Genomic DNA, 14,808 nt, shown 5'->3' with positions numbered 1-14,808 from the left:
CCAAAGTGGATTAAATCATTTGTTTTTCCTCAATCTACACATAATACCCCATAACGACAAAGCAAAAAACATTTTTTTTTTTTTTAACAGAAACACCGTATTTCCATAATTATTCAGACCCTTTGCTAGGAGACTCGAAATTGAGGTCCGGTGTGTCCTGTTTCCATTGATCATCCGTGAGAAGAAGTTTCTACAACTTGATTGGCGTCCACCTGCAGTCAATTCAATTAATTGGTCATGTTTTGGAAAAGCTCACACCAGTCTATTTAAGATCCCACAGTTGACAGTCTATGACAGAGAAACAACCAAGCCACGAGGCCGAAGGAATTGTCCGTGTTGCTCCAAGACACGATTGTGTTGAGGCACAGTTCTGGGGAAGGGTAAAAAAAAGAAATGTCTGCAGCATTGAAGGTCTCCAAACCACAGTGGCCTCCATCATTCTTAAAAGGAAGAAGTTAGGAACCTAGACTCTTCCTAGAGTTGGCCACCCGGCCAAACTGAGCAATCGTGGGAGAAGGGCCTTGGTCAGGGAGGTGACCAAGAACCTGATGGTCACTGACAAAGCTCCAGAGTTCCTCTGTGGAGATAGAACTTTCCAGAAGGACAACCATCTCTGCAGCACTCCACCAATCAGGCCTTTATGGTAGTGGCCAGACGGAAGCCACTCCTCAGTAAAGGCACATGACAGCCTGCTGGGAGATAGTCAAAAGACACCTAAAGGACTCTGACCATGAAAAACAAAATTCTCTGGTCTGATGAAACCAAGATTGAACTCTTTGGCCTGAATGCCAAGCGTCACATCTGGAGGAATCCAGGCACTGCTCATCACCTGGCCAATACCATCCCTCCGGTGAAGCATGGTGGTAGCAGTATCATGCTGTGGGGATGTTTTTCAGCGGGTAGGGACTGGGAGACTAGTCAGGATCGAGGGAAAGATGAACGGAGCAAAGTACAAGAGAGATCCTTGACGAAAATCCGCTACAGAGCACTCAGGACCTCAGGCTGGGGCAAAGGTTCACCTTCAAACAGGACATTGACCCTAAGCATAGAGCCAAGACAACGCAGGAGTGGCTTCGGGACAAGTCTCTTTATGTCCTTAAGTGGACCAGCCAGAGCCCGGACTTGAACACGATCGAATATCTCTGGAGAGACCTAAAAGGTAGGAAACAAGACCACTACTACGATGATCCTCAACACTGGGGCTCCACAAGGGTGCGTACTCAGCCCCCTCCTGTGCTCCCAGTTCACCAATGACTGCATGGCCAAGCACGCCACCAACGCAATCATCAAGTTCGCAGACTACACAATAGTAGTAGGCTTGATGACCAACAATGACAGCCTACAGGAAGGTGGTGAGGGCTCTGAGTGTGTGGTGCCAGGGAAATAACCTCTCACTCAATGTCAACAAATCAAAGAAGATGATCGTGGAACTTCAGGAAACAGCAGAGGGAGCACCCCTCTATCCACATCAACGGGACTGCAGTGGAGAAGGTGGAAAGCTTCAAGTTCCTCGGCGTACACATCACTGACAAACTGAAACGGTCCACCCACACAGTGTGGTGAAGGCGCAACAGAGCCTCTTCAACCTCAGGAGGCTGAAAACAAATTGGTTTGGCACCTAAAACCCTCACCAACTTTTACAGACACACAGAGGGTGGTGTGGTATGCCCAATGCATCACCGGGGGCAAACTACCTGCCCTCCAGGACACCTACAGCACCCGATGTCACAGGAAGGCCAAAAAGATCATCAAGGATAACAACCACCCGATCCACTGCCTGTTCATCCCATTATCATCCAGAAGGTGAGGTCAGTACAGGTGCATCAAAGCTGGGACCGAGACTGAAAAACAGCTTCTAACTCAAGGTCATTAGACTGTTAAAATAACCATCACTAGCACAGAGGCTGCTGCCTATGTACATAGACTTGATATCACTGGCCACTTTAATAAATGGAACATTAGTCATGTTAATGTTAACATATTTTGCATTACTCATCTCGTATGTATTTACTGTATTCTATTCTACTGTGTCTATGCCACTCTGATATTGCTCATCCATATTTGATATATTCTTAATTCCATTCCTTCAGTTAAATGTGTGTTGTGTATTGGGTATATGTTGTGAAATTGTTAGATATTACTTGTTAGATATTACAGCACTGTCAGAGCTAGAAACACTAGCATTTCGCTACACCCGTAAACACATCTGCTAAGCATGTGACTAATAAAACTTGATTTGAAAATAGCTGTGCAGCAAAGTTCCTCATCCAACCTGACAGAGCTTAAGAGGATCTGCAGAGAAGAATGGGAGAAACTCCCCAAATACAGGTGTGCCAAGCTTGTAGCATCATACCCAAGAAGACTTGAGGCTGCAATCGCTGCCAAAGGTGCTTCAAAAAAGTACTGAGTAAAGGGTCTGAATACTTTTGTAAATGAGATTTCAGTTTATTTTATAAATTCGCCAAAATTTCTAAAAACCTGTTTTGCGTTGTCATTATGGGGTAGTGTGTGTAGATAAAGAAAAAAACGATTTCATCTATTTTAGAATAAGGCTGTAACATAACAAAATGTGTTAAAGGTGAAGGTCTGAATACTTTCCGAATGCCCTGTATGCATCGGTTGGTCAGATACCATCAAGGTATTTCTGTGCATTCAAATTAGAGGTCGACCAAATAATCGGAATGGCCGATTAATTAGGGCCGATTTCAAGTTTTCATAACAATCGGAAATCGGTATTTTTGGGCACCGATTTCCGATTATTATTATTTATTTATTTTAAATGTTATACCTTTTATTTAACTACGCAAGTTAGTTAAGAAAACATTCTTATTTTCAATGACTGCCTAGGAACTGCGGGCTAACTGCCTTGTTCAGGGGCAAAACGACAGATTTTCACCTTGTCAGCTCAGGGGTTCCAATCTTGCAACCGCACAGTTAACTAGTCCAACGCTCTAACCATTGCACTCCACGAGTAGCCTGCCTGTTACGCGAATGTAGTAGAAGGTAAATTGCTAGCTAGCATTAAACTTACCTTATAAAAAACAATCAATCATAATCACTAGTTATAACTACTGATCCAGTTTAGCAGGCAATATTAACCAGGTGAAATTGTGTCATTTCTCTTGCGTTCATTGCACGCAGAGTCAGGGTATATGCAACAGTTTGGGCTGCCTGGCTCATTGCGAACTAATTTGACAGAATTTTACGTAATTACGACGGCTCGTATTTCTGTGTGTTATTATGTTATAATTAAGTCTGATTCGATAGAGCAGTCGGACTGAGCAGCAGCAGGCCCGTTATCATTAATTCAAACAGCACTTTCGTGTGTTTTGCCAGCAGCTCTTCGCAAGCACAGCGCTGTTTATAACCTCAAGCCTATCAGCTTAATGGCTGGTGTAACCAATGTGAAATGGCTAGCTAGTTAGCTGGGTGTGCGCTAATACTGTTTCAAACGTCACTCGCTTTTAGATTTGGAGTAGTTATTCCCCTTGCGCTGCAAGGGCCGCGGCTTTTGTGGAGCGATGGGTAACGATGCTTCGAGTGTGGCTGTTGTCGACGTGTTCCTGGTTCGAGCCCAGGGGCAAGGAGGGGGATGGAAGCTATACTGTTACACTGGCAATACTATAGTGCCTATAAGAACATCCAATAGTCAAAGGTATATGAAATACAAATGGTAGAGAGAGAAATAGTCCTATAAATACTATATTAACTACAACCTAAAACCTCTTACCTTGGAATATTGAAGTCTCATGTTAAAAGGAACCACCAACTTTCATATGTTCTCATGTTCTGAGCAAGGAACTTAAACGTTAGCTTTTTACATGGCACACATTTTACATGGCACACATTACTTTCTTCTCCAACACTTACACGCATTATTTAAACCAAATTGAACATTTATGAGGCTAAATTGATTTTGATGTTTTAAATTAAGTTAAAATAAGTGTTAATTCAGTATTGATGTAATAGTCATTATTACAAATAAAAAAAATTGGCAGATTAATCTGTATCGGCTTTTATGGTCCTCTAATAATCGGTATCGGCGTTGAAAAATCATAATCGGTCGACCTCTGATTCAAATTGCCATCGATAAAATGCAATTGTGTTTTTGTCTGTAGCGTATGCCTGCCCATACCATAACACCACCGCCACCAAGGGGCAATCTGTTCACAACGTTGACATCAGCAAACCGCTCGCCCACATGAAGGCTTATGGTAGAGAAATTAAATCCCGACAACAGCTCTGGTGGACATGCCTGCTGTCAACATGCCAATTACACACTCCCTCAAAACTTGCCACATCTGTGGCATTGTGTTATTGTCCCCAGCACAAAGGGCACCTGTGTAAAGATCATGCTGTTTAATCAGCTTCTTGATATGCCACACTTGTCAGGTGGATGGATTATCTTGGCAAATGAGAGATGCTCACTAACAGGGATGTTAACAAATTTGTGCACAACATGAGAAGCTTTTTTGTGTGTTTAGAACATTTCTGGGATCTTTAATTTCAGCTCATGAAACCAAATATGTTGCGTTTATATTTTTGTTCAGTGTAGTTAAAATGGGTTTCCAGCGCATTTTCAACTCTGATGGTTTTCTCACAAAAAATGTTGCTTTATATAGCGAGTGTGCCCACTCTGGTATTGGCACATGCGCTCTAGCCAACAGCTCTCTGTGCGTTCCAATGGCTAAAACTCACGTAAAGCCTACATGAGACTTCTATTGACAAAAGAGCAAGATGTTTTTTTCTTCAAACGGCAGCCAAGCATCATGTCACCAGAATAAGACACTCGATATTTATTGGAAAGGAGCATCAAGCTCTACACGTTGCACTTTCACCACCCTGAAGTTGATCATAACTTACTTAATCTGTAGCCTAATAAACTGCATGCTTCCTCGAAGAGCCATAGTGGGAGGACCACACCTCATCGTGTGACTCAGTTTACATCGATATGTTATATCAATATTTGTGCATTAAAAAAACCTTTACACCAACATTTCTTGCATTATTAATTTTACTGACACAAAAAGGATGACACGTTGTCTAGCGTATTTAGTATTTTCGGCATGAGGAAGGTTTAACAAAAAAAGTAATTTTTCCATCAGGCCGGTCATGACATTTATCCAAAATGTACTTTACTTGCATAAAAAGGTTGAATGGAAACCTGGTTAGTGGTAGTATTAATCTGTCAACATATTATGCAACTCCAAAACAAAATGTCTTGCGCTCTAGGTCACATTCACATATAGTAACAGTGAGCTAGGATATCTTTAATCTCATCTCAAGCAGGATTACACATGGTCCAAAGCCCAGGCAAGGGAAACTTTATTTCTAAAGAACCCTTATTAGAATTGAGAACTTTGTGACTAAATTAGCTAGGTGTACTTTAAATGAGACACATGGTAATGCAACTAAAGCCTTTACAATGCCCATCTCAGCTGTGTTTAAAATGAGGTCAGGAGTCAGCATACTAGGCTCTGTTTACACAGCCAGGCCAATTTTGGTCTTTTGCGCAATTATTGACAAAACATCAGATCTGTTTGGTCAAAAGATCAATTGGGCTGCCTGTGTAAATTCAGCCATAGTCTGTCAGATAGCCCATAGCTGCCCAGCTGATAGGTGCGTTTAGCAACGCGGTATATTTACATACACTAGCGTTGCTGTCAATTGTATTGGGTTGCACAAAGACATTCCATGGGAAGCCAGAAGTGAAATTGAATTCCATTTTAATTTACTGTGCCAGTGGGCAGGAGAGTTGGTCATTATAATGGGGGAATTTCAGACAAAATATCTAAAGGATCGTATTAACAGATTTTCCAGAAGTGGGTCTGTTGACTCTGGTTACCTCATGTCAAAATAAAAGTCCTGCACGTGCATCATATGAAGACAAAAAAGAAACAACTTGTGGGGGACTTATTTTTTACATGTTTTTATATTTAACTAGGCAAGTCAGTTAAGAACAAATTCTGATTTACAATGATGGCCTACCCCGGACGATACTGGGCCAATTGTGCGCCAACCTATGGGACTCCCAATCACGGCCAGATGTGATGCAGCCTGGATTCAAACCAGGTACTGCAGTGTCTAAGACCACTGTGCCACTTGGGAGCTCATGAGGTAAGCAGAGGGAGTGGGTCTACAACACACCAACGTCTGGAAAGTATGTTTATTAATACCATCCTTTAAAATATTTGGCCTCAAATACCCAACAATCCTGCCCTCCGGCACAGTAAGTTGAAATGGAGTTGTATTTAACTTCACTTCCCACTAACTGTTTTTGTGCAACCCAATACAGTTTAAACCAATGCTAGTGTATGTAAATACAGTACCTTTAGAAAAGATTCATACACTTACACATTTTGTGTTAGTTCAAAATGGATTAAATAGTTTTTTCCCGTTCTCACCCATCTACACACAATACCCCATAATCAAAGTAAAAACATGTTTTTAGAAATGTTCGCAAATGTATTGAAAATTAAATACATTAATCTAATTTGTATTAGTATTCACTATGTAGAGTATTCAATACTTTGTCAAAGCAACTTTAGTGGTGATTACAGCTGAGAGTCTTTCAGGGTATCCAGTTCAAATGCAAAGCATTAGCTAGCATGTAAAATAGCTAACTAGTTAACTTTAGTTCGCAGTCACTCGTTATCGCATTGAACAGGGGCTTTTTGACTACACCTCGTTATGTCGTAACTAGTTAGCCGGCTAGCAAGCTAATGTGAACAGACACCTAGATTGTTCAATATTTGCACATAATTATTTTTGGAATTCTTCAAGCTCTGTCAAGTTGATTGTTGTTCATTGTTAGGCATTTAAGTCTTGCCATAGATTTAAGCCGATAAGTCAAAACTATAACTATGCCATTCAGGAACATTCAAAGTCGTATTGGTAAGCAAATCCAGTGTATATTTGGCCTTGCGTTTTAGGTTATTGTCCTGCTGAAAGGTGAATTTGTCTCCCAGTGTGTGTTGGAAAGCACTGAACCAGGTTTTCCTCTGTGTTTTCTGCCTGTGCTTAGCTTTATTCCGTTTTATTTTATCTCCCCCCAAAAAACACCCTAGTGCTTGCTGATGACAAGCATACCCCATAACATGATGCAGCCACCACCATGCTTGAAATTATGAGGAGTGGTATTCAGAGAGGTGTTGTTTGCCCCAAACATAACGCTTTGTATTCAGGACAAAAATAATTGATTTGCCACATTCATTGCAGTGTTACTTAAGCGCCTTGTTACAAACAGGATGCATGTTTTGGAATATGTTTTATTCTGTACAGGCTTCCTTATTTTCACTCTGTTAATTAGCTTTGCGTTGTGTAGTAATTACAATGTTGATCTATTCACAATGTTTTCTCTTATCATAGCCATTAAACTAACTGTTATAAAGTCACCATTGGCCTCATAGTGAAATCCCTGAGTAGTTTCCTGCCTCTCTGGCAACTGAGTTAGGAAGGACTCCGGTATCTTTGTAGTGACTGTGTGTATTGATACACCATCCAAAGTGAAATTAATAACTTCACCATGCTCAAAGGGATATTCAGCATCTACTTTTTTTATTTTGTTTTTAACCCTTCTTTGCAAGGCATTGAAAAAACTCCCTGGTCTTTGTGGTTGAATCTGTGCTTTTAATTCCCTACTCGATTGAGGGACCTTACAGATAATTGTTTGTGTGGAGTACAGAGATGGATTAGTTAATCGAAAATCATGTTAACCACTATTAATCAACACAGAATGAGTCCATGCAACATATGATGCAATTTGTTAATAACAATTTTACCGTAACAAAGGGGTAGAATACTTTATTCACTCAAGACATTTCAGCTTCTCATTTTGTATTACTATAATTTTTTAATTCTACAAACAAAATTTCACTGACATTATTGTGTGTTGTGTAGATCAAAGAGACATCTAAATTTAATCTATTTTAAACTCAGACTGTAGCAACAAAATGTGGGAAAAGTAAAGGGGTGTGAATAATTTCTGAAGGCACTGTACACCTGCGTTGCTAAAAACACCTACCCAGTTGACATTGCCCTGTTTAGAAAGACTCGAAGGCCAAAACAATCGAAGTTGTCTGTAGTCTTGCCCCAAAAACATATCATACTTGCCATCGATCCCAACTAAAACGATTGCTTACTTAACCTAAATAAACATGTTGTGAATTTAGCTAAGGTTATTTAGATGTACCATAACAAACCCAACGTTATGACCCCGCAGCTTGCTGTCTCAAGACAACGTGTTCAGGGATTCAGTGTTTAATAGTCGCAGGTACTGGTAGTGCCTGTCTGGTTAGCCTTGCTCTACTGAGCCCACATTGGTTGTTTCCCGTCCCTTGTTGTTCAGTATGGATATGGCTAGTTAAAGTTAAAACCTTGCAAAGATCTTAACTGGAAACCTGTGGCCTTGGCAACGGAATATCTGAGAGGGCCAGTCGCTGGGTGTTATCCAGTTTCAATGACAAAGCATTAGTTAGCTTGTAAAATAGCTAACGTTAGCTAGATAACATTACTTCGCAGTCACTCGTTATCGCATTGAACAGGGGCCTTTGACGACACCTCGTCATGTCGTAACTAGTTAGCCGGCTAGCAAGCTAATGTGAGTAGACAGAGTTAACTTGCGCAATGCCTTCGCTTGGATAGCTTGCCGGCTAGCTAACCTTAGTTATTAACTAAGTACAACTAGCTAGCTAACTAGCTTGCACTAGCTACAGTAACTATCGGGCGAGAAAAAACGTTAAGTTGTTAATGTTAGTCACATGTCTACTCTGGCCCAACTAACCCCACAAATCAAACGATTTCCCGTTCAATGCAATAGGAACCGGTTTACCCGTCTCTTGACAGGCCTATGCTACTAGGTAGCTAGCTGGCTAACGTTAGTTCCCGTGAACTGAAAAGTAGCTAGCCTAGCTAACATTACCGTAGCTATTGTCTAGCTGCTAAAGATACATTCAAAACACTTCCTTACCACTCGTCGCTCTTTCGTAGAGTTGTTTTGAGAAGTGTTCCAATACTCTGTTTTTGACTCTCGGTTGAAGGTGTCGGTATTTGAGCGGCTACAGACTCGGGCTCGGGGTCTGCCGCGCTACCCGACTCGGGTCCGCCTCCCTCGGCCATCATGCAGTGAGTGAGCCGGAGTCGTGAACGCGCAGTAGAAGAACCGCGGATGCACGAGCACCACAATGTTGGTGAGATTTGCTGTTTCCGTGATCTGGGGGGTTATCACTAGTTACCACAGCCACAAAGTCATTAACACCCCCATTTTTAAAATTACATTTCTTAAAATTCATATTTAAACCTAACCCTACCCAATTTTTACTTTGTGGCTGTGATACGACAGTCAGATAGCTAAATGATGCCTTCAGTGTTTGCTGTCTTCAGAAAGGTCCCAAGCCATTGCCATGACAACTGGGTTCCTTGTGTCTCTTTGCAATTAAGAGGTAAATAAAACTCAACTGCAATTTAGTCAAAACAGTCTTTATACAAAAACACAAGGGAAATGTTAAAAAATAAATTGGGAGAAATAAATATAAAAAAATAACACATTGCATAAAACTATCAAACAGTAGTTTTCCAGCACCCAATGTCTAGATTTGTCTCATGTCAGCCATGACAGGATGCTGCACACAAACTCAAAGAGGAATGATAAAAGATAGTTAACTGGAATTTAATCATCAGCAATGACCATGTTTAATTGTTGTTGTTTTTACTTCAACACCTAGTTGTCTTATGTTGCTAAGAGTCAACTCTTACAAATGGGTTTAGTTACTAATAATATTAAAACCTTTTTTTTTACGACAAGCTCACAAATAACCAACAAGTATGACCAAACAAATGGCAGGTAGGTGGAATCAGACTATAAGGTCAAACATGATTCAAAGTTGTGATACAACACATTTTCATTCACCTTTTAAATGTTTTGTTTTTGACAGTACATAATTTCTAAGTTTTCCATTACTATTATCCTTTTTTGTAATGAGTTTTACATAGCTGACACTGAATCTTCCAAATAGTTAAAAGTATTAATTGAACTTGGTACTATGTTTTCTGTTAATTAATCTACTATTAATCTCCAATTAAAATTAAATGGACAATGATGGCACTGAAATTAATGTAGACATCATTCTCTATGTCATTTCCTAGAAAAACTCAAAGTCAGCCACTTTAAGTAAAACTAAAATGTTGTCCAGCGGCAGGTTCCCTGCAGTAATGAACTGGCAATCAGAAGATACCCGTTGGTAACTCCTTACTGAACATTCCATCCAGATCCAGTTCCCTGCTCATCAGCTCCTCCTCAATATTCTCCAGTGCCCACTGGTGGTCAGTTAGCTCAAGTGCCTCCCATTCTGCCTAAAAGGGGGAAATAAACATCTGTCTGTCAGATGATTCTGCTGGGACCTGTAGGAATTTAATTCACCATGGAGAGTAAGTCAATGTTATCAAGAGGAGACAACTCTACCTTGAAGGCTTTGTTGGTGTCTGCAGGCATGGCCATGGCAGCACCACTCATCTGCTCCTGCATGATCCTGGACTGGTCTGCACCTGCATGTGTCACATTACACCAGCATCAACACTCTTGTTATTTCATATCGCTTTAATGACAAAACCAGGACGGTTAAGAATTGGAGGCCCGCCACTTCAACATAGTTGACAATATGGAATCATGTTCCATTCAAACCAGCCTTGCTGCTGACATGCCACTGAATGGTTGCAGACACGCCTATTATCAAATCAAGGCAAGACAGCTTGCCTACTAGAAGTCTCATTTTTCCAAATGATTTGTTGTTGCCTCAAATCAAGTCAATGACCTTCTGTCAATGACCTATTGCTTTTGATAACAAATACTGCTGTAAGTTGGTTACAAACTATGATTCAATACTGTCACATCTAGTTTACAGAAACACATGCATCAGTAACCTTTGCAGGAAAAACTAAACTGAATTATGAAGTTTGATGAAAATTACCATTATCTTGTCCTAGAATTAAGGAGTACATGCTTCGCAGCCCAAACACATTCAGGAAATACCACGACGCTGAGCTCACCCTTAAAACATAAATGAGGGTGAGGTTATAATTCATCAATGCTTACACTAGCAAAAGGACTCAGAGGCAATAATACCATATTAACTTCACGGAACTCAGATCATTTAACAAGTATGTATTTCCTCAACTAACCAGGATGCATCAAGTGAGAGTAGCTCGATTCCTTGTTGCAACATGGGCTTGAAGCGCAGGGTGAGAGGAAATGGAACCTTGGCTGTGAGGAACAAGAAAATAGTTAGAGAACATTGTAAGTTTGGCAATTCAAATGTAGAACAAACTGCTTATAGCAAAGAAACTAACTTAATTATATACTACTGTTATTCATAGGTTATTTCTATGTAATAACAATTTAACCATGCAATTTCTTAGTAAATACTTGGTAATTTCTTGTACCATAAAATAAAGTTGATATCGAAGCTCTCTAGTGACAATCATCATCCAAACAACCCAGTCTCAGTGCAGTGAGTGAGGAGGATGTCACTTACTTGTGACAAACCCTGAGAAGGTCCAGTTAATCCAGCCTCCGATGAGGATCATGGGAAGAACATTGGTCACATTGCCTTTCATCATGTCTGTCAGCATGCTGGGGTCTGGACAAAGAAACAGTTAGCGTAGCTTTACAGAGTACAATCGCAAACAAACTGAGTTGTAAATGGTGCGCTATTAGAAATAATAGGCTCCATATCATGTGTCAGGGTTTAATAGTGATACACGGCCCAATACCTGCCTATCATGGAATGAGAATAGGATTATATGAGAAGGACTGATGTGATTCTCTTATGCTCACCTGTCATTGGGGAGGGAGGAACAACCTTTCTTTTAGTATTTTTGAAGAATCCATCTTCTTGATTATTGAAGTAAAACTTCCTCATCAAAAATGACTGAAGTAAAAGAGAGAATTCTCAAAGTCTGAGCGCAACTAGCCTACACTTAAAAAAAAAAAAAACTTGAAGAGTCAAACAGTGCAAATCAGTGTTTTATGGTATATTCAACATTGATCTCACCTGTTTTGGAATGTACTTCCCATTCTCTCGGAGGATTCTGCTCCTGATGAGAACCTGGCTGAATATTGGAGAGGAATATGTCAAAAACAAACTTATGGTAAGACATTTCTACTTTAACCCTACATGTTCTGAAAGCCTTTTTATAAACGGTCAATGCACAGACCATCTAGGCAGGGCTACATGCTTACAATACCCTTACCTGTCTGATACCTGCTCTAATGTCAGCTTCTTGTCACTTTGAAGCAAAATGGAGACATAATGTCGAATCACCCCAACAAGAAAAGTGATGAAGACAATGGGCAAGACTACCCAAAGTCTGATATTGGAATCCAGCAGAAGCTCAGGCTCAGCCATATCTAGCAAGGTGATAAGACAGAGAACATGTTTAAGAGCAGGTTTCATAGGAATAACTTCTGATATGACAAAATCTTGAACATGGAAGTAAGTTAATATCAGCACTATGTTTCGAGAGAACTGGGCCCGGTTTCCCAACGACGAACGTATCCTTAACTTAATAAGATACCTTTGGGAAACAGGGCCCTGGTGAATGCATTGCACAAGCATTTTGGCGTCTAACAAACTGGACAGTGCAGCAATATAACGTTACTCCTGTTTCCAAAGTTGCTAACGTTAGCTAGCTAGCGAACAATGAATCGCATATTTTAGCTTACTGGCACCACCATGTTAGCTAGCTACTACGAGCTAACGTTAGCTAGTTACAGTAGCTAGATCAAATACCTGTCAGTACGTTACTGTCAATTTGGTCGTATAGCAAGCTACTTGTGAATGCACAACTAGTCAGCTAACTATATAACTTATACTGTTAACCATCTTGGCATTCTTGCCAATTTCCAAAAACAGAATAACAGTACTTTAGCTAGCTAGAAAAGCTGCAGGCAAAAGGGTTGACTGGCTAGCAACTATGTAGCTACTACTGACTGTTAGCTAGCCGAGAGAGAATGAGTAGGTTGAAAGATGCTACAGCTAGCTAATAATACACGATTCAACCGGTTAGGAAAGAAAACGCTGCTGTGTTTGATGTTTATCTTACCGAATGTAGCTATTTCGTTTGGCAAAGACGTGTGTCGTGGTTACATATCTCGGACGTTTCTATGCTAATTAGGGTACTGTCTATAGTCCGGCACAGTGGACGCGTCATTATACCCATAAAACCTAGCGGCAAAACCCGAAAAATGGTTCCAATCCTTTTCCACCATTCATTTTTCCGTAGCGGATTTTAGAACTACCTTATGCAAGGATATATTCCCCTGTAATTAACCCTAAAAAATGTACCGCTAATGTGACTTTCATACAGAACTCTCGGTGAATGTGGGAGCAATGTGGAGGTTAAGTCTTGTTATTGCGAGGGGGAACATAGTGCAACATTTAGTGGATGCCAGGTGCAGAGAGAGGCTCAGAGATGCATCATGATTGAATCTATATCGTATGCAAGGGCTGTAAAACAGATTGGTGGAGCTACAGTGTGGAATGATGGCGCTTCCATGGCTGCTCTTTTACTAAGTGGACTTAATGTCAGTGCTGGTGCTTCTGCTGGTCCTTGCATGGTTTCGAAACCTGTTCAGAAGTCTTGCGCTCATGGAGGTGCTGAGATACTTTAATAGTGAATAAAGTTAACTTCATAGCTTTCATTGTAAATGTTAACATGACTTGGGTTGTGGAAGGCATAAATGCCAGGTTGAAGGTTATTTGGGATACGGAAAAATAGTTATTGGGGGTAACAGATGTTACTGTTGAAATGGTTGTGGACATGCTGAGTAATCCCAAGGGTGGATTTTCAGCATGATATAAAGTGTAATGGGTTGAGGGGCTCGGGATGTTGTTGTTGTTGTTTTTTGGGGGGGAGGGGGGATAGTACGGATTTATTTGACTTTGACATTCTATTATCTTCGTAGTGCAGAATTAGGAAGACTGGTATTAATTGCACACTCCAGCACAGTAGGGGGAGGCATACACCTTAAACGTGACCTCCATGATATAACATAAGAAGAAAATATTTATTAAGGTGCAGGGTGAGAAAAAACATCAATTTCTCCATGCAAACTCATCAACAAGTAGTAAGTAACATAGCAAGTAGATATTATAGCCTTTTTAGTTTTTTTCTCATGTAAATAATTGATAGTGTACTTCTTGTGAGTATTCTTGTTTAGCATTTTTTCAAATTACCTTGCTAGCTACCATTGCATTAAAAAAAAAATTGCCCTGGACTTGTAACTAACCTCGGGTATCTCCGTCGATTCGTAGCAAGGGTGGTTCTGTGCTATGTAGCGGATTGTAACCACTACTCCAATAAGCACACATGCATTTTGTCGCGAAAAGGTAAGCCCTGTTTGCTAGCTGCTCACAAGCTATTTTGTTTAGGTCAAAGAGCTGTTGTTTGGTAGATACTTTAGAAAATTAGCTAGATTAACACTGACTGTAGGTATAGTTGAAGTCAGGAGTTTACATACACCTTAGTCAAATACATTTTAAACTCAGTTTTTCACAATTCCTGACATTTAATTCTAGGTCAAAATTCCATGTCTTGGGTCAGTTAGGATCACCACTTTATTTTAAGAATGTGAAATGTCAGAATAATAGTAGAGAGTGATTTATTTCAGCTTTTATTTATTTATTTCATAACATTCCCAGTGGGCCAGAAGTTTACATGCACTCAATTAGTATTTGGTAGCATTGCCTTTAAACTGTTTACCTTGGGTCAAACGTTTCGGGTAGACTTCCACAAGCTTCCCACAATAAGTTG

At 40.3% G+C, this 14,808-nt stretch overlaps 2 protein-coding genes across 2 annotated transcripts in view; both read right to left on the bottom strand.

Annotated features, from left to right (window-relative positions):
* LOC112254640 (ubiquitin carboxyl-terminal hydrolase 4) overlaps positions 1-9,176 on the bottom strand; it is a 37,918-nt gene extending 28,742 nt beyond the window's left edge. Inside the window, exon 1 of the mRNA XM_024427366.2 lies at positions 8,969-9,176. Coding sequence (XP_024283134.1) covers positions 8,969-9,120 — 152 coding nt within the window. The 5' untranslated portion in view covers positions 9,121-9,176. The remainder of the gene's footprint in view (positions 1-8,968) is intronic.
* A 285-nt stretch (positions 9,177-9,461) lies between these two features.
* On the bottom strand, positions 9,462-13,226 carry LOC112254641 (ER membrane protein complex subunit 3). The gene is made up of 9 exons (XM_024427368.2): positions 13,099-13,226; positions 12,247-12,403; positions 12,048-12,105; positions 11,831-11,924; positions 11,529-11,633; positions 11,176-11,257; positions 10,965-11,044; positions 10,460-10,542; positions 9,462-10,350 (listed from the first exon to the last, which is right to left on the bottom strand). The coding sequence occupies exons 2-9, from the start codon at positions 12,399-12,401 to the stop codon at positions 10,222-10,224; spliced, it is 786 nt and encodes a 261-aa protein (XP_024283136.1). The 5' UTR covers positions 12,402-12,403; positions 13,099-13,226; the 3' UTR covers positions 9,462-10,221.
* Between the last annotated feature and the right edge of the window lie 1,582 nt (positions 13,227-14,808).

The sequence above is a fragment of the Oncorhynchus tshawytscha genome, linkage group LG07 (assembly GCF_018296145.1).
Source record: "Oncorhynchus tshawytscha isolate Ot180627B linkage group LG07, Otsh_v2.0, whole genome shotgun sequence".
Taxonomy (NCBI): domain Eukaryota; kingdom Metazoa; phylum Chordata; class Actinopteri; order Salmoniformes; family Salmonidae; genus Oncorhynchus; species Oncorhynchus tshawytscha.
Note: the sequence above shows the minus strand (reverse complement) of the source record. Positions and strands in the feature narration are given on the sequence as shown.